Genomic DNA, 21,297 nt, shown 5'->3' on the forward strand with positions numbered 1-21,297 from the left:
GAGGGCCCTGCTCATAAGAGCTTACATTCTAAAAGGGGAGGGGAAGACAAACAGGGGTGACACAGATGGGGAGGAAGGTGTATGTATCAGGGAGTTAGACTGACAGCTGGAAGGATTTGATGAAATAATGGGTCTTGAGAGCCCGTTTGAAGGATTGCAAAGAGGTGGAGAGTCTAATGGGGAGTGGGAGAGAGTTCCAGAGGTGGGAAGCAGTGCGGGCAAAATCTTGGAGGCGGGAGTGGGAGGAAGTATTCAGCTGGCATGAAAGGCGGCGTGCATTAGTTGAATGAAGAGAGCGGCGAGGAGAGTGAAGGGAGATGAGATCAGAGATGTATATGGGGGAAGATTGGGTGAGGGCTTTGTAAGTGAGCGTGAGAACCTTAAATTGGGTTCTAAAAGGGAAGGGGAGCCAGTGGAGGGCTTGTAGGAGAGGGGAGGCAGATGTAGAGCGTTTGGAGAGGAATATAAGCCGTGCAGGAGCATTAAGGATAGACTGGAGAGGAGAGAGATGGGATTTGGGGAGGTCAGATAGGAGGAGGTAACAGTAGTCCAATCTGGAGATGACCAGTGAGTGTATGAGGGTTTTTGTAGCATCCTGGGTGAGATAGGGTCTGATCTTAGAAATATTTTTGAGATGGAAATGACAGGACTGTGAAAGGTTCTGGATATGTGGTTTGAAGGAGAGGGACGAGTCCAGGATAACTCCAAGACAGCGCACTTTGGGGCTAGATGAGATAGTTATACCATCAATTGATAAAGAAATAGTGGGAAGTGAGGTTATGTGGGAGGGTGAGAAGACGATCAGCTCTGTCTTAGACATATTAAGTTTAAGAAATCGCTGGGACATCCAGGAAGAGATGGCAGAGAGACAGTTGGAGATACGAGTCAGGAGAGAGGGGGAGAGATCAGGGGAGGAAATGTAGATTTGAGTATCATCAACATAGAGATGATAATGGAGGTCAAAAGAGCTGATGAGTTCACCTAGAGAGGAAGTATAGAGGGAGAATAGAAGAGGTCCAAGAACAGAACCTTGAGGAATACCTAATGCAAGAGGCTGTGGGGGGGAAGAGGAGTCATAAGAGGAATCTGAGAAAGATCGGTCAGAGAGGTAGGATGACAGCCAGCAGAGGGCAGTGTCACGTAGACCAAGGGAGTGAAGGATATGCAGCAGGAGAGGGTGGTCCACAGTGTCAAAAGCAGCAGAGAGATCAAGGAGAATGAGAAGAGAGTAGTGGCCCTTGGGGACTGGTTGGATATGATGTCCTGACGTATGGAATCAATTTTAGATGTAAAGTAGGTAGCAAAGTCAAGGGCAGAGAGAGAGCAAGGAGGGGAGACAAGGAGGGGGTGGGCGAAGGAGGGAGTTGAGAGTGGTGAAGAGACGCTGGGGATTAGAGGACTGAGAGGAGATGAGGATCTTGAAATATGACTGTTTAGAGAGGGAGAAAGCAGCACTATAGGATGAGAGCAGAAATTTGAAATGGAGAAAATCTGCCATAGAGCGTGATCTTCTCCACTGTCGCTCAGCGGTTCATGAACACTTTTGCAGGTATCTGGTGCATTTGGAATGCCAGGGTTGAGGAGTAGATCTGCGAGTGTGAGTAGTGATCGCCGGAGCAACAGAGTCCATAGCAGAAGTAAGGGAGGCATTGTATAGGGAAGTGGCTTGGTCAGGACAGGAGAGAGAGAGGATAGGGGAGAGAAGAGAGTCAAGCAGGGAAGAAAAGGAAACTGTCGATAGCGTCAATGTTACGCTTAGTGATGGTGACTTTTGGAGGTAGAGAAGGGGAAGGAGAGAGGGACAGGTTAAAAGAGAGAAGGTGATGGTCAGAAAGTGGGAAAGGGGAATTGAAGTGATCAGAAATATCACATCGGTGAGTGAAGACCAGATCAAGCAAATGGCCACTCACATGGGAGGGTGAGGAGGTCCATTGGGAGAGACCAACTGAAGATGTGAGGGTGAGTAGTTTGGAGGATTCTGTGGGGATATCAATTGGAATATTGAAGTCACCTAGGATAATGAAGGGAAGGTCAGAGGAGAGAAAGTGAGGGAGCCAGGAAGCAAAGTTGTCAAGGAACTTGGAGGGAGGGCCAGGGGGAAGGTAAATGACAGCTACTCTGATGTGTACTGGGTGGAAGAGGCGTAAAGCATGGACTTCAAATGTAGAGAATGTGAGGGATGGTTCAGAGGGTATGGGTTGGTATGAGTAACCAGGGGATAGGAGGACCCCAACACCACCACCATGGCGACCCCCAGGTCGTGGTGTGTGTGAAAAGGTGAGGCCCCCAGAGGAGAGAGCTGCAGGAGAAGCGGTGTCAGAGGGTAAAATCCAGGTTTCAGTAATGGCTAAGAGATTCAGGGAGTTGGAGATGAAAAGGTCATGGGTTGGGACCAGTTTATTACAGACTGACCTGGCATTCCAGAGGGCACAGGATAGAGGGACAGAGTTTGTTGTAGAGATTTGGATGAGATTATCAGGTTTGCTATAGCGTGGAGGTGAGATTAGTTTGGGGGAGCGAGATGAATAGAGTGTAGCGATGGTGCGGTCTCCAGTGCTAGAAGGGGAGCCAGCAGACGGTGGGCAGGAAGGGAGCTTAATCATATGTGGATGGATGTGGGGTGAAGTGACATGGAGAGGGGGGTGGGAGGAGGGATTAGCAGTGAGGTAGTAGGACCCAAGTGGAGTATAAGAGAATGAAAGTGGAGTAATGGGAGAAGATGGGGAGGAAGGTAAACAGAGGAGAGGAAATAAGGGGAAGAGGAAGTGGAGGAGACAAGGGGGAAAGCATAAAGGTGGAAGCAAGGGGCAGGACAAAAGATTAGGTAGACACTGAGTGAAGGTGGAAGTTGAAGAAAACATGGTAATAGTAAGGATGATGTGAATAAGGGAAGACAAAGTTGAAAGTAGGAATGAAGAAAGAATGTAAGAGAGAGTGCAGATTTCCAGAAATGTAAGTAAGAGTACAGTGTGGGAAAAGTGTGTATGTAAAACAAAAGTTTATTATTGAGTATAATAAAAGTGGAGATTTGGTGGGAACAGAAGTTAAATAATAAAATATACAGTGGTTGGAGCTAGATGATATAAGACTAAGAAACAGAGCTAAGCTAAAAGTACATTATCATAGAGGTAATTTGACATAACACAGATAAGTATGCATTAGGATTATATGTAAAGCACAGAGCCAGCAGCAATAGTAGGAAGGGAAGCACCAGGTTTATGCAGCCACCAGACAGGGAGTTCAGTGATGAAAGTCCTGGTTATGTATCCACAGGAGCTAGTAGTATGGAGAATGTGAATTCACAATTGTTCATTCAACTTTGTCCAATTAATGTTTGGCTTGCTGTTTGATTGTAGATCGGTGGGTTTCCCTCTGTTTCACTTCTGTTTAATGCTGATATAACGCCAATAATCGATTTAAAATGTAATTGGCACTTTTAAATCGGGCACTTACAAGATAGGGCACACCAGCCAAAGGCTAACCAGCCTTACTATGAACCTTACATAGGAGATCATCAGCAGAGAAAGAGAATAAGGGAAGATAGGAAAGAGAGGGAGAAGAGGGGGGTCACCACTGGGGTCAAAATATCTAACTTATCAGAGAATAGGAACTAATGGCCTCCATACACGATGCGATTCAAAGTTGGTAAGATGTGTTGTACGATTGCCCTTGAAAATCATCCCTTGAAATTCTTCATACGATAATGTCAAATCATGTATGATTGATCGTTACGATCATAGGATAAGATACATAGAAGTGTATCACATTGTACTCAAAAGATCGTAGATCTTTCTGCAAAACCATCTGATCTGCGATCCAACTAAAGGACGTCGGAGATGCACATCGGGGTCGCAGAACACACAAAGACACCAATTTTCATGCGATTGGTTTGTATAACCCGTCGAAACTGTCCATATCGGGTAAAAAATCGTACCGTGTATGGGCACCATAAGATGAGCCCATAAGGAATTTATAGCAGATGACATAATAATATCATCCATAGACCTATACTTTTCAATTAATTGAAACCAGTCATTCAGTGTCGGAGGAGAGGTAGACCTCCAGCGCACAGGAATTACAGCCTTAGCCACACTATTGAAATATTTCAACAGCAATTTTTTTATACAAACATAATATACAAAGTTAAGAGTGAAGTATTAAGGTTTAAAAGCAAGAATTCAGGCCCATCTGGTACCTCTGAGCCCAGTAATTCACGTGTGACCGAAATCACCCCGTCCCAGAATACCTGCAACACTGGACCTGCAAGACTGGACAAGACCACCATATATGTAGCGGGGTCAGAGCCGGCCCTAACCAGTTTGGTGTCCTAGGCAAGATTTTGGCTGGTGCCCCCTAGTAGATAATCCCACAACCATTAAGTGGTTTATATAACACATTGGAAAAAATTGACAAGTTTTAGGGGAAAGTCCATTGTACCTCCACCATAGAAGGTATTCTATAGGGCACATTCTCCCATAACAGCACAGAACCCCAGTTTCTCCCCTCAGAGCACCCCTCTCCTCTCACTGCACAGCACCTATCACCTCTCACTGCACCCCTTTCCCAGCACTCCTCACTGCACCCATAACAGCTCCCCTCTCCCAGCACAGCACCCCTCACCCAGCAGCACAGCACAGATCTCAGAAGCAGCACCCATCACCCCGCATCCGGCCAGCACAGCACCCTTCATTCATCATGCTGAGCTGCCATAAGACTCTTAAAAGGTACAACAGGTAGCCGCGTCCATCCCTGCAGTTTTCCTGGCTCCTTGCTGTGCACAATAGCTGGACTGGACTTGGTGGCTGCAGTCAGTGCAGGGTTGGGGATAGATTCCCTTCAGAAAATGTCCCCTGACTGCATCTTTTACTATCCACGTGGACAACTATTGGGAATAGTAACCTGAGACAAGCGAGCCACCATGCCCGAATGTGGTGAGCGAGGTGTGCCCGCGAAGTTACAAGTTTCTACTGCTGTGGCCAGTTGCTACAATTGGGAGAAAATAACAGCGCTTTAAGGGCATAGAACCGCAATCGCGTCCTCCGCCCAGGTACATTAACTGTGGGGGATCTATACCAGTCAGTGCAGCCTGCTGGAGGCGGAGCCCATGGAAGGAGCTGCTGTGGCTGGGCATACACAGCAGTCATTTTACATGTGTAGCCGTTTCTAGAAATATAATAATACATATCAAAGGCTTAGTTAATAAATAAATACATATGAAATTCAAAAGAGTTAAATAATTTATTTAATATATATTCATATGTTGTAAATGTTATTTATTGATATTAAGTTTTGTACACACAAAGAAAAGTATAATTTGTACGTACTTACAGCTTATAGTGAAGTTTATTAGAAAATAGATAGGAGTTGGTAGTGGCAGTGCCTTAAGATGGCTGCATATTAACTGAGGGGGTGAGATTCTAGATGCCCCACCTGCACTACTGAGCAGGGACAGCTCTCTCTCAGGACTGGAGGACAGGGTACCTCGTGCTGGGTCCCTCAGGGGTATACAAGCTGACGTAGGCAATTGAGCTGTCCTGTTTACAATCGCGGCAGCCAGGAGCTCTGCAGAGTGAAGCCAGCGCAGTTGAAGCCAGCTTGCAGCGGTGCGGTCAGTGGCGGTATAAGAAGAACTGCTTGACCACCCGGCAGATGAGTACCAGCGGCGGCAGTAGCAGCAATGAAGGCGATGCGGGGCTGCAGTTCTGGGTGAGAGGCGGAGCTTCCTATCGGGGCACAGATGCTGAAGTGGTGGCATAAGCTCCACCTTACCTCCTGCCACATCTCAAGGGAGGAGTCGGGGAAGCAGTCTAGAGCCGCCCATACCATTATAGAATCAGTGACAGGACCACACGGTAGCCGACGCTGCCATTTCAGTGTCCCAATCTGCTGCTGGTACTAGGCTTGGGATGCCCCTATGCATTCCAGATGCCCCTAGACATTTGCCTAAAATGCCTATGCCTAGGGCCAGCTCTGAGCGGGGTCCCCAAATCCACACCTCAAGCAGCATGCAGACACCCCAGGGTACATTTTAGATAAAAAGGATGGGCATCAATACCAGCGAGATATGACCTTAAGATGAGTCTCAAGAGTAAGTATGTTGGTGGAACTACGCCAAGACTTCTCAAAGATAGATTTCCATTGAGGAACACTAATGATCATACCCAGATCCCTTTCCCAATTTTTAGTAAAGTTAGGTAGTCTAGAAAAACTATTCTCAATTAATAGTTTATATATAATCGATAACATATGAGGGGAAGAAGACTGAAATCCCGCCAATTTTTCAAATCGCGTCAAATCACGATTCTCTGCATAATGAAGATCTTTTGACATAAGGAAGTGTTTAACCTGGAGAAACCTCCAAATCTCATTGTTAGGAAGATGCCATCTGGCCTGGATATCAGAGAAAGGCATCACCCCGGATGAATCATATAATTGACCAATCCGTGAGATGCCCGCTTCGAGCCACAATTGGAAAGCCTGTCTCAAGGCCCCAGGGGGAAATGCAGGATTATTAAATAACGGGGTGAAGGAGGAATAAATGGACGAAACTAACTCCTTACTCCGGAGACGCTTCCAAACTGTTAGAGTAGGGCCCACAGTTGGGTGCGAAAAACCAGGTAGACGAGGGAGCCAAGGCAAAGCAGTTAATAGCGATTTTATAAAGGAACCCTCAATAGCCACCCACTGTTTCACAGAACCTGGCCTGGACCAATAATAAATTCTGCTAAGCATTACTGCTTCATATTAGAAGCCAAAGTGAGGGAGCTGGAGACCACCCATATGTCTCCTTCTATACAATACATCATGTTTAAACCGGGGAGTTCTCCCACCCCACACAAAGTTCCTCACCATTTGATGAAGGTCCGAAAACCAACTATGGGGGTCATCACTGGAAGAGCCTGTAATAAATAAAGTATACGAGGCAATATATTAATTTTAATTACATTAACCCTCCCAATCCACGGGATGCCCCTACTGGACCACAAGGTAAGCCCATGTCAGATTTTCGCAAGAATAGGGGTAAAGTTGAGTGTATACACTTTAGTGACGTCTCTAGGGAGATGAACCCCCGAGATATTTTAGGTGGAAAGGATGCCATTTAAAGGTAAATGACTGTTGCAAACCCAGGAGAGCGCCAGGAGGAACAGTGAGATTCAGTGCCACCGATTTGGAGTAGTTGATTTAAAAAAAAGGACAGTTCAACAAAGGTTTGAAACTCCTTCATCAGGTTAGGGAGGGAGACCGTATGGTTGGTAATAATTGCCCAGAAGTTCGGAACCTGCCACTCGGAGGCCTGTGTTGCTAGGATTGGAACGCGTGAGTCTTGCCAAAGAAGTTGGCGTGTTCCATTCGAGATTTGAATGGGGTTTGAAATGTCCTCATTAACTTTTACATCGCAGATGGCTCCCTATACAGCACCAAAATCCTATGTAGTGACTCAGAATTCAGACCCATATGTTCTCTGGCCCTGCATAAATACCCAGCTGATATGGTCAAATGCCTTTTCAGTATCAGTTGACAGAAGCATCGCAGGCACAGCATGAATAGCAGGCGGAGGATGGAAAGTCCTAATTGTAAGAGATACCGGTGCATGATCTGACCATGTAAGGCTCCCGATCTTCGCATCGACAATCATGTGAAGGTGGTGATGTTCTAATAGCAAATAATCAATCCTGGAATAAACACTGTGGGGCTGGGAGAAAATTTTGACAGAACATCAGGTCATCTTAAACACACACATTCCGCAGCACATATCCTAACCCACTGCTCCATGCTCCTTCCTCACTATCTACCCCATCTGTGTCACCCCTGTCTGTCTGCCCCTACCCTTTAGAATGTAAGCTCTAATGAGCAGGGCCCTCTTCCCTCATGTGCCTCTCCTCTCTCTATTTATAGTATCATTTACTCCTAATTCCCCAATTGGCACACAACACTTGGTTGCTGAGGCCCTGCCGCTTAAGTTATGCAGCAATGTTTATAAACCATGTCCTTGTCCTACATTGTTTTGTATTACTATTACTGTTTTTCTTGTGTGCTCATTTAGGTACTGTGTAAGGCGCTGTGGAACCTTTGTGGCGCCATATAAAAGATAATAATAATAATAATAATAAAAATAAAAAAGACTGGGTTGCAAGGTGAATCAAGTTAACCATTTTGGTAGTGTTGTCACTACAAACAGGGAAGACTTATGAAGTGCCTCCAAAGCCTCTCCCTGTTTTTTTTTTTTATGTAGGAACCAAGCTGTATCAGTTTACCTCTCAAAACGCATTTGTAGGCTTCCCACAGTGTGATAGCTGACATAGGGATCAGGGAAAACAGCAAGGCCGCCAGCGGAGAAATTGAACTGAGCAATCGTAAAGAGGTGTAGACTGTTGTGGCTAGCAGGAGTGTCCGCACTTTCGCTGGTCACATTCCCCAGAGAGGTGGCCTAAGCAGCCAAACAATGTCAGATCATAGGAGTTGACCTCATTGTAGAGTGCATTGAGGGGTCTCGACCTCTCAGGGTATCATAGCAATAGCATTGAAAAAGCTTTTAAACTATCAGAGCAGAGTAAAAGAATATAAAAATATATAAAATGCTGTTATAACAGAGATCAGCCAGAAGAGGGAGCTCCAGTCTCAGTATAGGGCTCACAGAAGCTATGAACCAATTCAGACCTGCTTGCTAGATGTGTACGCTCAATCCCAGTGTATGCAAATTCAGCACACACCCAGCAAGGCATGCGATCGCACACGGCAAGGCATAAGCACGCCCACTATGTCTTGGCGTGCGATTGCTTTGTGTATGCAAGCACCCACCAGCCTGTCTTAAGACACCCACTTGTGCTCGTCATCTCCAGGATGTGTATGTAACCATCGGTACATCGTGTACCATCGGAAGCAAACTCAGCGCTTGAGGTTCACTATACCCTACTGCAAGCACTGCGAGCACTTCAGTGTAAAATTCAACCAGGTGACGTGTACTATGACGCTGCCTGTTAATTATGCATGCCTCTGAAATGGCGTTAAGACGCTCACGCATGCCTGTGTTCACACCTCCACTCCCCCGTTTTTAGTGGCCTGTCCCTGTTACCACCCACAAATGGCTTCTCCCGTCACTCACTCTGCTGAGCTGTCTATGCTTGGCGAGTGAACGCTTTCCGATCTCTCGCACTGGTTTGCGCACGCGCACTACAATGCATGCGCGGAATGCAAAAATCAGCCAGCTATGAACGAACGCTTCTTAGTGACCATGTTTGAATCAGGCCCCAAGTCCCAACCACCTAATGGGAAGTTAAATAGAACTCAATATATCAATATAGCAAAATAGGGAAAGTAAAAATAAGGGACAAAGTAATGCAAGCCTGCCCACTACAAAGATATTCGGCTTAGGTCACATAGTGCAGGGAGTGTAGAGTGATAACTGCAGCATGCCTATGTATCTAAGGTGTAGCAGAGATCATGGTGAAACTGCTATAATCCCTGAGGGAATACACTGATCAGCCCCAGGGACTCACCAGCAAACTGACGGCAGATGTAGGGGCTGTCTTCAGATCCCCGGTGAGTGCAGCAGTAAGTCAGCAGGGACCAGCCAATGCTGCTACAGGAGGAAGATCCAGCAGGCAGTACACCTGGCCAGTATCAGTGAGTGCCAATCGCGGGAGCAGAGGAGACACCTCCGGCAGCTGCCAAACTGAAGGGGAAGCAGCACAACAAAGAGCGGGACCCACCACAGGCTCCAGGTAGGCAGTAGGATGGAGGAGATAACCAGTCCTGGACTCCAATCTCAAGAAACTGCATCGCCGGATCACAGCAAAAATCCAGTCCCCAGCATCTAAAGGGTTAGTAGACTGAAACCCGCTGGGGTGCAGGACTTCTCCCCCAGCTCCGCGAACCACACTGACCGGCATGGTGTCGAAGCTTGATAATTGGCTGAGATAAGATCAGCTTAAAATTAGAATCTGCACGAAGCCATTTTGCGAATGGCTGCCCAGTGCCATTTTAAGTTACAATTCACGAGCTCAGTACATATGGCAATGTTTTAATAATCGTTTCAGAAACCATACCCTGATGTATCTTAGGACAACCTTGCATAAAAAATACCATAACAAACACAGTATTCACGCAGAGTCTAGAAAAAATGCTTCCTGAGAAAAGTAATTAGAAAAGACAATACACCAGGAACTGTGGGTGTTTTTGCATGTAAAGGGAGAGACCCCATATGTGGACAGGTGTAGCTGTGGCAATTGTAATATGGCCCACACACTTGAATTTGACTGAATGAACAATGGTAAGAAATCTGCTTGAAAAGAACTGACACAGGTATCCTAATAAAGCTTTTAAACTCACTCTCAGACAGGATGGCACCAGCAATCAGCAGGGGGTCTCCACCCTGTTTGAGAGTGAAGCTCACTGCCCATAACACATTGCATTGCAGTTTAAAAATGTTAGTAAGGTGTGTACATATATATTAAATCCATCATAAATACAATCACATGCATAAACACCGCACAGTTGCACTGTTAACATGTCGCACATTAGCGAATGCATGATACCCCGCATTCGAACACTGTTTAATAGCTTCATGCATATGCATCTGCCCCAAGTTAACTAGCGTCTTTTCCCAAACCCCTAACAGTTACACACTGCACATTCACGTAAAAGGTTCCATAGTTTAAAGGTATAAGATTCAAGTTTTATCCATTTAGTATTAACGCTGTGAAATAAAGGTTATTTGGTATCTTAGGTTTAGTACATGATAAGTAAACCGTGTTTGGTGTTATACTGATCTGCACTTTCTCAACAGCTTCCCGGTATCATCAGTGTGAAGATCGCAACATGCATTCTCAACTTATGGACCGTAGAAAGTTAAAGCACCAAAATGTACTTTGTAAAATTAACAGCTTAGGTTTGCATGAGGCGGGAAATCGGAGACAAAAGGCTGTCGGAGGCTGGTCTGTGTCCATTTGAATCGACCTGTTAAATGTCCTGTAACAGAAGCACCGTGATGGGATCGCAACAAACCTCTCTATTTTATAGTCTATTTCTGTAAGGGTATAAATATGTGGGTTCTGACCTCAGTCTTCATGCTGATGCTGTTGATGGAGGTTTCTTATTGATGCCGGAATCTGGTCGCAGAGCGCGTGCGTATGTATAACTGTATCTTGGGTCTGTATAATTACTTTAAATTGTACTTAGATCACAGCGTGTAACTATCTGTACTTTGCTTGAATAATACTTTGTGCTTTGGAAACACATGTTCAAGGTCTGAAGTCTTTATTTTACTGTATGACTGCGTACGCAAATAGCGTAAATTTTAGAAGATATAGGCAGGTTTTTAGAAGGTATAGGCAGGAGCGTATAGAAGTTTTAATTCAGTATCCTTAGTTGGGGGCTCATCGAGTGAGGTCACTTACCAATTCACACGATAAACATACGGTTATCAATCTCTCACCAAAGGGTGGAGTGGCCACACGCAGGGTTTACCTGCAACCACTTGGTGCTGAGAGATTGCTATCCGTTATCGCGTGAGTCAAGGTACGCTGACTAGAATCCAGGGACAAGAAAGGAAAAAGTTTGTTTTCCTTTGTTGATAGAATTTCACGCTAAAAAGGGTGCCGCAGTATTGCGCATGCTGCTGAGTCGCATTTTTGCGCGCGCAGCAGTGACGCACTTTTGCATACGCAGCTAAGGGTAAGTTATATGGTTGTGTAGTAGTCGCATTATTGTGTATGCGACTAGTCACACAATAGCGTTTACGTATTTCCGTTTTTGCTGCCATGAGTTTAAACAAAGCCGTTGAGTTTACTTTATCGATTGTTGCCAATAACTGGGTTAACGTGTATTTTTCTGCGCAGGAAAAAAGTGTGTAACTGTGAGTACTCGTTTAGGGTGTAACACGGGACCTAAATGTTAAGGGTATCGTAGGACCCTTAAGTGCTAGGCGTAACGAACGGCCTAGTGACTCGGTAGCAGCTTACCGTTTACTTTACACAAGGCAGGTGTATGGGTTGTTATTTCTGTTAGGGTTCGGCTCCCAGTGTGATTATAGTATTCAGTAATCAATGTGTGTGATCTGTTAGGCTTATTTGAACACTATAATTGAACCACATAGACTATGATTGTGAACTGGTGAGAGGGTGGATGAAATCAACTGGAAAACAAAGGGTACTGGTTAGACTATGATTGTGAACTGGTGAGAGGGTGGACGAAATCAACTGGAAAACAAAGGGTACTTTGCTGCCCCCTAGCAGTTGAAATGTAGTCAAAAAGGGGTTGCTGAGTGGAAGCGGCCTTTACTTCCATAGGTGAGTGGAGGCGTCTAGAGGTCCTCCATAGGGTTCGCGGATACACCCTTTTTCAAAGGCGTCCGCAGGTAAGTGAAAGTATCTTGACTGTCTTTTCACCGGTTAAAATTTTTATTGAAAGACGTAGGAGTTGTCCCAAGATGGGAGCCACGCAAACAATAGAAATGTTAGACAATAATGTGCTGCTAATGGAAGCGTCACTTGGATCGGCCCATCGTATTATGCATACTAAGTACGGTGCTTATGCAATAAGGTATTGTGACGTATGGTTTAAGATAACGATGAAGAGTGTTAGACCGTTTCCCAGAATTGGTAGTTTTGATAAAGATGTACTGAATAATGTCCGGGATCACATCAGTCTGGTGCGTTCTCGAGGGAAAAAGGTAAAATATTACGAATGTTTAAAATTGTGGCAGCATGAAGGGGATACATGTTTTACAAATGTTAAAGCGACGCAAACTAGCGTTGCGAACGCATTACCAGAAAATACATCCGCAGCGCTAAATTGCAATGCGTGCGAGACGCAAAATAGCGTGCACGGGCAGCATGGTAGCATTGTGGGAGGTATTGCCAGTGGTTCACGTGCACCACCGCTGCCTTATGCGGATGGGGGTGCAGGTACAGTTATTGAAAAAACCCATAAAAATGTAACAAGTAATTTGTACCCTCTCCTAAGTAACATCTCTAAAAAGAGAGAGACCCAGAGCGAGAAACTACTGGCCGTTAGTATTTAAGCTCTAGAAGTAATGCAAATAACACCACAACGCACTTACCACACACGGTCAAAATACACACCCCACACAACATCCAAACTCATATCCTCATGCACAACCTCAATCTTTCCAATCTTTTCAACCTGCCAATGGATCTGTTCTAATGTAAAATGTGGACGATTTATTGTTGTATTTATGTCATGTTTAATTGATATTAAACTGTTGTGCTTTATCTCTCACACACAGGACACAAGGTTGCTAAGGACAAACGGCAGCCAAGCCAGGCTAAGGTCAAATACTTGGAATACTGTCCAACACAGGAGCCCAGGCAATATTTAGAGCAGTAGCTATTGATAACAGGATTTAATTGCAGCAATTTGTATCCAGATACGATATCCCTAGATTATTAAAAGTGATAGGGGTGCTCATTTCACAGGTGACGTCTTCCAGAACATGTGTAAGGTGATGGGTATTAATATCAAGATCATCCCAGACTGTCTTTTTATCTGTCCCCATTTGAGATACTGTTTAACAGGCAGCCTCATGTGAAAATATGATAATGAGGTTACTGTGCAGGGTCTCACGAAGATGAGTAAGAATAACAGAAATTGAAAGTGTTATTAACTAACATGTCTGAAGCAAACTGTCATGATGTTAAATCTGGAGAATTTGTTATGATCCAAATTTTTTTACGCTCAGGTTGTCTGATAGATCGGTAGGGAGGTCCGTATCAGGTGTTGCTGAAGGTGGCCGAGAGAGATACCTGGGTCCTTTCCACTCACTGTAGAGAGGTCAACCAACCAATGGAGATACGGGGCGGAGTCGAGGCAGATAAAGTGAATCTGTTAATTGCGAGCATGTTCCGGGAGAGTTAAAAGGTGCGGTGAGATACCTGAGCTAAAGAAATGTGTAGATCAGTGCTTCCAGCAATGGAGTGGTCTGCTGTGGTCATCCTAGTTCTTTCTTCCAGAGTTTCTGTTGTGATGATCTGTTTGGGGATATCCAGTTTCTGTGATGGAGGACAGAGGACGGAGAGGGAGCTGATAGTGATATCAATGAAGTGGAGTCGAGAGGAGGAGTACTATGCCAAATCAGGGGAGTGTCTGACCAATCTTAGTACTGTAATTGTTATGCTATTTGGGAAGAATACTTCCAGAAATTATGACCCCCACACATGTTGAAATGCTTGGTATTCATAAAAATACACCATCGCCATATCTTCACACACAGTATGAACACAGAGGCAAAAGAAATATGATACCTGGTGACTTGCATAAAGCCACTCAGTTAATTAGTGAGACAACTGGCTTTCAAGTTTTAGTACACTGGATCCCACCAGGATCGCTCGGGGTACATTACATTTTGGATATATTCAGGATCTTGCTAAATATAGATAATATCAACGAGAGGTATGATGTCACCTTCATGTATACAGGTAGGGAATTACAAGTGTACAAGAAAGAACTGGTGCAACACAGACTAGTGTTAAATTATTTAACCACTGTCACTGGGGGGTACTGCGTAACTTTGGCCACCCAATTTGGAGTGAAGTGTTGAACCTATGTCACCAATGATACCAGCGACCCCAAGGAGGTGATAGACCGAAAGATGGATGAAATTCTGCAGCTAAAATGGGAATTTCAGAAGAACCATAATGCTTCATTGGATGAAGTGGAGGAGAAGGTAGAGGAGTGGGTTTCATGGTTGAACCCAGCAAAATGGTTCTCAGGCCTAGGGAAATGGGTCCAGGAAATGATCGCAAGCATAGGTAAACTCCTGATCCTCATACTGGTTGTCATCATAGTAATTGGCATATGTGTCTGGTGTGTTCCTACTGTGGTGAAGTGTGTAAAATGTAAAGATAAGGTAAAACAAGAGAACAAAATTATGATGGTGGTCAGCAATGACAATATGAATACTGGGGTGAATATAGAACTGCATTACAACCCTGAACTAGGTAATACCATCATATAATGTATTATATTTAGACGTGCACAAAATGTATTATTAAAATGTTATTTTAAAAACACCTCAAATAATGTAAGTCCCTATTCCCCCTCAAGACTGCTGTTATAGGATTGATGCATCCCCACATCATTCCCATGATCTTCCAAGATCCGCGGTGTGCGTATAATGGTAGTTTTATGTCCCTTCCCAGAGACACATTATTGATGGATTAAGAACCACCTTGTGCCATCCCATAATAACATTAAATAATATATCAAATTGTAAGCCTAAATATTTTTAAAATAAGAGTGTGATAGCATGCTGTTCGCTATCAAAGGGTGGACTGTCGAAGCTGGATAATTGGCTGAGACAAGATCAGCTTAAAATTAGAATCTGCACGACGCCATTTTGCGAATGGCCGCCCAGCACCATTTTAAGTTACAATTCACAAGCTCAGTACATAGGGCAATGTTTTAATAATCCTTTCAGAAACCATACCCTGATGTATCTTAGGACAACCTTGCATAAAAAATACCATAACAAACACAGTATTCACGCAGAGTCTAGAAAAACAGCTTCCTGAGAAAAGTAATTAGAAAAGACAATACACCAGGAACTGTGGGTGTTTTTGCATGTAAAGGGAGAGACCCCACATGTGGACAGGTGTAGCTGTGGCAATTGTAATATGGGGCCGTCCTTCTTGATTTTTAGAGCAGCCTTCTGGTCGCTCGTATAGCTGTGGGTGACCACCCACAGCTATAGTGAGCTGCCAGGAAGATGGTCGCGATGGTCAAGACTTGTCAGGCTTGCGACGAGACCCTTGTGGTAGGGTCTCGTTGCCGCAAGCCCTGGAGTGCTTTCGGCTCAAATAGAGCTGAAAGCACTCCCACTGACATCACTTGTGATGTCAGTGGGGCCGGCCCCGTTCCCATGGGAACGCCTCCGTCTGGGCAGCCACGCCCCTGGCACGCCCACCAAAGGGGGCGTGCTGTCATTCAACATAGACAGCACGGCCCCGTTGGTACGAGACCTGGAGCGACGGTTTGCCCGTCGCTATCCGGGTCTCGCACATGCGCACAATGGAGCCGGCTCTGTCATGTGCATGCACACTGGGCCAACATCGACCCACTTGTGAGCAGGTCTGAATCAGGCCCAGTGTGTATAAGGTGTATATGAACCATAAATTAATTTCATGTATGTACACAAACTTTGTTTGAGCTGCAAAATTATTGAAAATATTTTATAAAATTATCTGCAGGCTGTGTGTATAAGGTGTATATGAAACATAAATGCATTCTGTGTTTAGATTTGGGTCCCATTCCCAAGATATCTCATTATAATATGGAAATATTCCAAAATATGGAATATTCCGATATCCAAAATACCCCTGGTCCCAAGCATTTTGGATATGGGAGACAACCTGCAATGGTATTGCTACTGGAAACCACTCATGCTGGTATTATCTCTGCAGTAACCCCTGTAACCCAGTCATGGCATTGCTATTGGAAACCACCCATGCAGGGATTATCTCTGCAGTAACCCTTGTAATCCAGTCATGGTATTGCAATCTGCAGTAACCCTTGTAATCCAGTCATGGTATGGAATCAGTATGATTTACCGCGATTCTAATCCCAACAGCGGCAGCCCGACAGAGGAGGAAATCCTGATCGTCCAAAGGTAAGTATAAACTAACCTAATTCTACCCCCTAACCCTCCTTTAGGGGTGCTTTACCCTAACCTCCCCCCCTAGTGCCTAACCCCCCTCTAAGTGCCTAATCCTAACCCCCCCTTCCCCGCAGCCTAAACCTAAATCTCCCGCGGGGTGCCTAACCCTAACCCCCCCTTCCCCTAGTCTAACCTTCCGGGGGGGGAGCCTAACCCTAACTCCTCCCCAGGAGCCTCTAACCTAACCCTTGCCCCCTCGTGGCTGTCCGCGCCCAACGCCTGGTTTACCTTCAATCGGTAAGCCGGGTGTCAGGCTCCCGGCGTAGGTTTAAAGACAGGCGTCGAGATTTTGACTCCTGTCATTTGCAACTTGCCGGGATTAAGCAGTCGGGAAGCCAGCGGTCGGCATTATGACCGCCGGCTTCCCGACTGCTTCCCCATGGTGTGGCTAGTGTAAACCGCCCATGCAGGGATTATCTATGCAGTAACCCAGTCATGGTATGGCTATTGTAAACCGCCCATGCAGGGATTATCTCTGCAGTAACCCAGTCATGCTATGGCTATTGTAAACCGCCCATGCAGGGATTATCTCTGCAGTAACTCTTGTAACTCAGTTATGTTATTGCTATTGAAAACCACTCATGCAAAATGCAACAAACCAATAATAATAAGAGCACCTCAAGGTTTTTCAGGGTACTCACCTGTGTTCCACAGATAAACCTTGCAGAGCTCAACCCAGCCCCAAATTCTTCCAGTGTCTTTTGTCCAGCAAGAATGACATCAGGGTGACTAGACAGGCCAAGGTAGTTATTGGCACAAAAATTTAAGACTCCTTCAAAAAAAAGAAAAAAAGAAATTAGAATAAGAAAAGCTGTTTTGAGGAGGATATACAATATAACAGCCATCATGATATATTTCTAAGGAATTAAGGCCCTGATTCAGAGCCAGTCGCTCTGATAGAGCGATCGCTCTGACAGAGCGATTGCTCTGAATCAGGGCCGGTCTTTTTTTTTTTAGAACGGCCTCCTGGCCACTCGTTTAGCTGTGGGCGAGTGGCCAGGAAGATGGTCGCGATGGTCAAGACCATCGCGACCATTGGGCTTGCGACGAGACCCTTGTGGCAAGCCCCAGAGAGATTTTGGCTCTAACGGAGCCGAAATCTCTCCCACTGACATCACTCGTGATGTCAGTGGGGCTGCCCCCAAAAGGAGGCGTTCACATGGAAACGCCTATGTTTGGGCAGCCACCAAAGGGGGCGAGCTGTCACTCAACATCGACAGCTCGCCCCCTTTGTTGCGAGACCCGGAGCGACGGAGTGCCCGTCGCTATCCGGGTCTCACGCATGTGCACGACGGAGCCGGCTCCGTTGTGTGCATGCGCACTGGCCCACCGTCGACCCGGTTGCGAGCGCACAGCGTTTGCGACAAGGTCTGAATCAGGCCCTCAGAACCCAATTATCCATACATATAGCAATATTAAATGTTTTTTAGAAATAGGAATATATAGTGCATGTATTTTTAAGTGTTGTACCAGCATCATACAGTATAAGAGGTCATAGCAGTAAAATGTGTGGTGCTCTGCTTAAGGCTCATACACACTAGACGATGTGCTGTATGAACGATATTGGTGAAAGATTTCCCTTGAACTTTTTGTAGTGCAGGAATAGAAAGATATCTTTAAACATATTGTTCAGTGAAGACATCCTGCCACATCTCTGAACAGGCAATTCCTGACGATATTGTCAGATTGGCCTGTATGTACAGACGACAAAAGACATCGTTAACGACCTGCGAGAGCGCACATCGTTGGTTGTTCACTGCCTACACACTGAACGATATGAATGATATATCATTAAATTATATCGTTATCATCCATATCGTTCATATACATCGTCTAGTGTGTATGCGGCTTAAGGCAATGAGTAGCTCTCTTATGACTGCAGGAAATTTACACATCAAAACTTAGACAATCAAAATGTTGACATCAAAATGTCGACTGACCAAATGTCAACATGGACATAAGATCGACAGTTAACATGTAGACAGAGTCAAAATGTTGATAATGAATAAATAAATATTGCATCATCCATCACCGCTGCAGCGATGTTCGGTGAGACCATTCGAGGGGGTGACACCGAAAAAGCCGAGCAGCTCTGCTAATTTGCTTAGTAAACACAAAAAAAGAAGAAAATGCAGAGTATATAACACGGTGCTCTCTTTGGGTCAACGTTGTATTTATCAATTGTTTTCTGTCAACTCATATGTAAAATTCAACACATCTTTCTTAATTAAGTTATTCAAAATAATGTGTTCAAAAAAGGCGAAATATTTATTAAAAACACAGATAGTATTGATAATAAGATTGTGAATAAGAATTATCAGAAAAGTGCTGTCTAAGATCCCTTTCACAGCTGGTCACATTAAATGTATTTTAAATGCCGATTTGTCACTCTATGGGGCCTATTCATCATATTAATTATCGGGGTCCCCCGATAATTAACATCCTAACTCGCCGTGGCTGCCGGAGCAATTCATCATTGCTCCGGCGCGGTGACAACTGATGTGAAATCAGCTGTCCCCGCGAGCGGCTTTGCTGCTCCTTTTCGGAGCAGTGAGGACATTATTCAGAGTCGGTCGCGAGCACTGAGCGCTCGCAACCGACTCGATGTTGGTCCACAGGGCATGCGCACGACGGAGACTGCTCCGTCGTGCGCATGCGTGAGCCCCCGCTAACGACGGATCACCCGTCGTTAGCGGGCTCGAAGCAGACGGAGCGAGCTGTCGATGTTGATTGACAGCTCGCTCTGTTTGCTGGGCGGGCAGGGGGCGTGCCCGGCCAAACGGAGGCGTTCCTTTCAGAACGCTTGCCATTTTGTGGACGTCCCCACTGACATCATCAGTGATGTCAGTGGGGAGCTTCCTGCTCAAACAGAGCAGGAAGCTCCCTGGGGCTTAAGGTTGATGAGACCCTACCCTAGGGTCTCGTCATAAGCCCCGATGGTCGCGATGGTCTTGACCATCGCGACCATCTCCCTTAGCGGTCGTTAGAGCTGTGGGTGTTAACCCACAGCCTAACGACCGACATGGAGGCGACCGTTCAGGATGCAAGCGGCCGCCCTGTTTCTGAGCGACCGCTTGCATCCTACGACCGCCTCTGAATCAGGCCCTGAATCCTTTCAGAGCAGTGACGGGAGTGCGCATGCGCGACCTACAGGTCACGCATTCACACAAAAGCCCCGATGTCCAGCGGAAGAAGCCGGACGGGGCAGAGGGATCTGAATGGATCCCTCTTCGCAACCCGGACCTTCTGCCCATAGGGAAGAATCGGGTTGCGATGCCGGAGCAGGAGTATTTGCCATCTGAAGATGGCAAATGCTCCCACAGTCAAGCTCCAAAAATATAATATTTCCGGAGTTTGATGAATACTGTCCCCATACTAGTGTATGGGGACAGCGGGCCATTCCACGAGAGGAAGGTAAGTAGGAGATATCTGTGATATCTCCAGCTTTACCGTCTTGATGAATGGCCCGAATACTTAATTTTCTCAATTGCAGGTGAAAATGTGCATTTTCACCTGCTTTCGTGAAAATTAAGTGATGATGAATAGGCCCCTTAATATCAGACTTCGATCTCTCTTATGGATGTATTTTAACTACACATGAGAGATTATTCTAATTCATATAAGGAATTATACCGTAGATATAGATTTGATTAAAGCATATACCGAATTATTACAGATGAATAGAATATATTTAATTGATTTATATATTTTTTTATTGCATAATATAGATATGATTTAATGAGGGATAATTATGTACATGAAGGGGTAGTAGATATTTATAATTGAATAAGTTAAGATTTTATCCTGATAATAATAGTTTAAAATGATACAAAATTAATTAATAATATATAGGAAAATAAATTATATATTTATAATGATGTCAATTTAATTGGGTATACACATAGGGAATAGGGAAACAACAATTAAAATAGTAACTAAAAAGTGGCAGGTGGGGAGTTTGACTGGGGCGGTACACCTGTCAAACCGTAACGCAGGTGTCCTAAGGCGAGCTCAGGGAGGACAGAAACCTCCCGTGGAGCAGAAGGGCTAAAGCTTGGCTATTTGATAATAACAACAATTCCTGATGTGGGTTATAGATCTATATTGAATTAAATTTAGCGGATAATATTACGGAGGTTATGTGAAATATATGACTAAGTACAACCCATATTATGTAACAAAAGAGATAATTGATATAATTGATGATAATGCAATGGTTAATGGGCATGCAAACGGAATAGTAGGATCTCCGGTAAATAGCATCAGCTTTCAAATTGACCTATCAGACTTGGGGCCGCATTTACTAATGAGTTTTATCACCAAAACGAGTGATAAATTTCACTGTGTATGATAAATGGTGCTCCAGCCAATCAGCTCCCAACTGTCATTTTCCTAGCAGTTGGGAGCTAATTGGCTGGAGCACCATTATCATACACAGTGAAATTTATCACTCATTTTGGTAATAAAACTCGTTAGTAAATGAGCCCCATAAAGCGGTAAGCCAGAATTTGAACAAACCAATGAGATCAATGGCAAGGGTACTTAAACCGGGAAAATGAGACACTTGGGTTGCAGTGCCTTGATAAAGCTGCCCACTGGTGAAATGGGCGTCGGCGTTTATCGAA

At 44.9% G+C, this 21,297-nt stretch overlaps 1 protein-coding gene across 1 annotated transcript in view; it reads right to left on the reverse strand.

The window, feature by feature from the left end:
- The window catches only part of LOC148479003 (2-amino-3-ketobutyrate coenzyme A ligase, mitochondrial-like), a 111,993-nt gene that overhangs the window by 50,228 nt on the left and 40,468 nt on the right, over nucleotides 1-21,297 (reverse strand). The window contains exon 2 of the mRNA XM_088455081.1: nucleotides 17,314-17,444. Within this exon, the coding sequence (XP_088311207.1) occupies nucleotides 17,314-17,444 (131 nt within the window). The remainder of the gene's footprint in view (nucleotides 1-17,313; nucleotides 17,445-21,297) is intronic.

This window comes from Taudactylus pleione, unplaced genomic scaffold (genome assembly GCF_031769625.1).
Source record: "Taudactylus pleione unplaced genomic scaffold, aTauple2 ptg000642l, whole genome shotgun sequence".
Classification (NCBI taxonomy): Eukaryota; Metazoa; Chordata; class Amphibia; order Anura; family Myobatrachidae; genus Taudactylus; species Taudactylus pleione.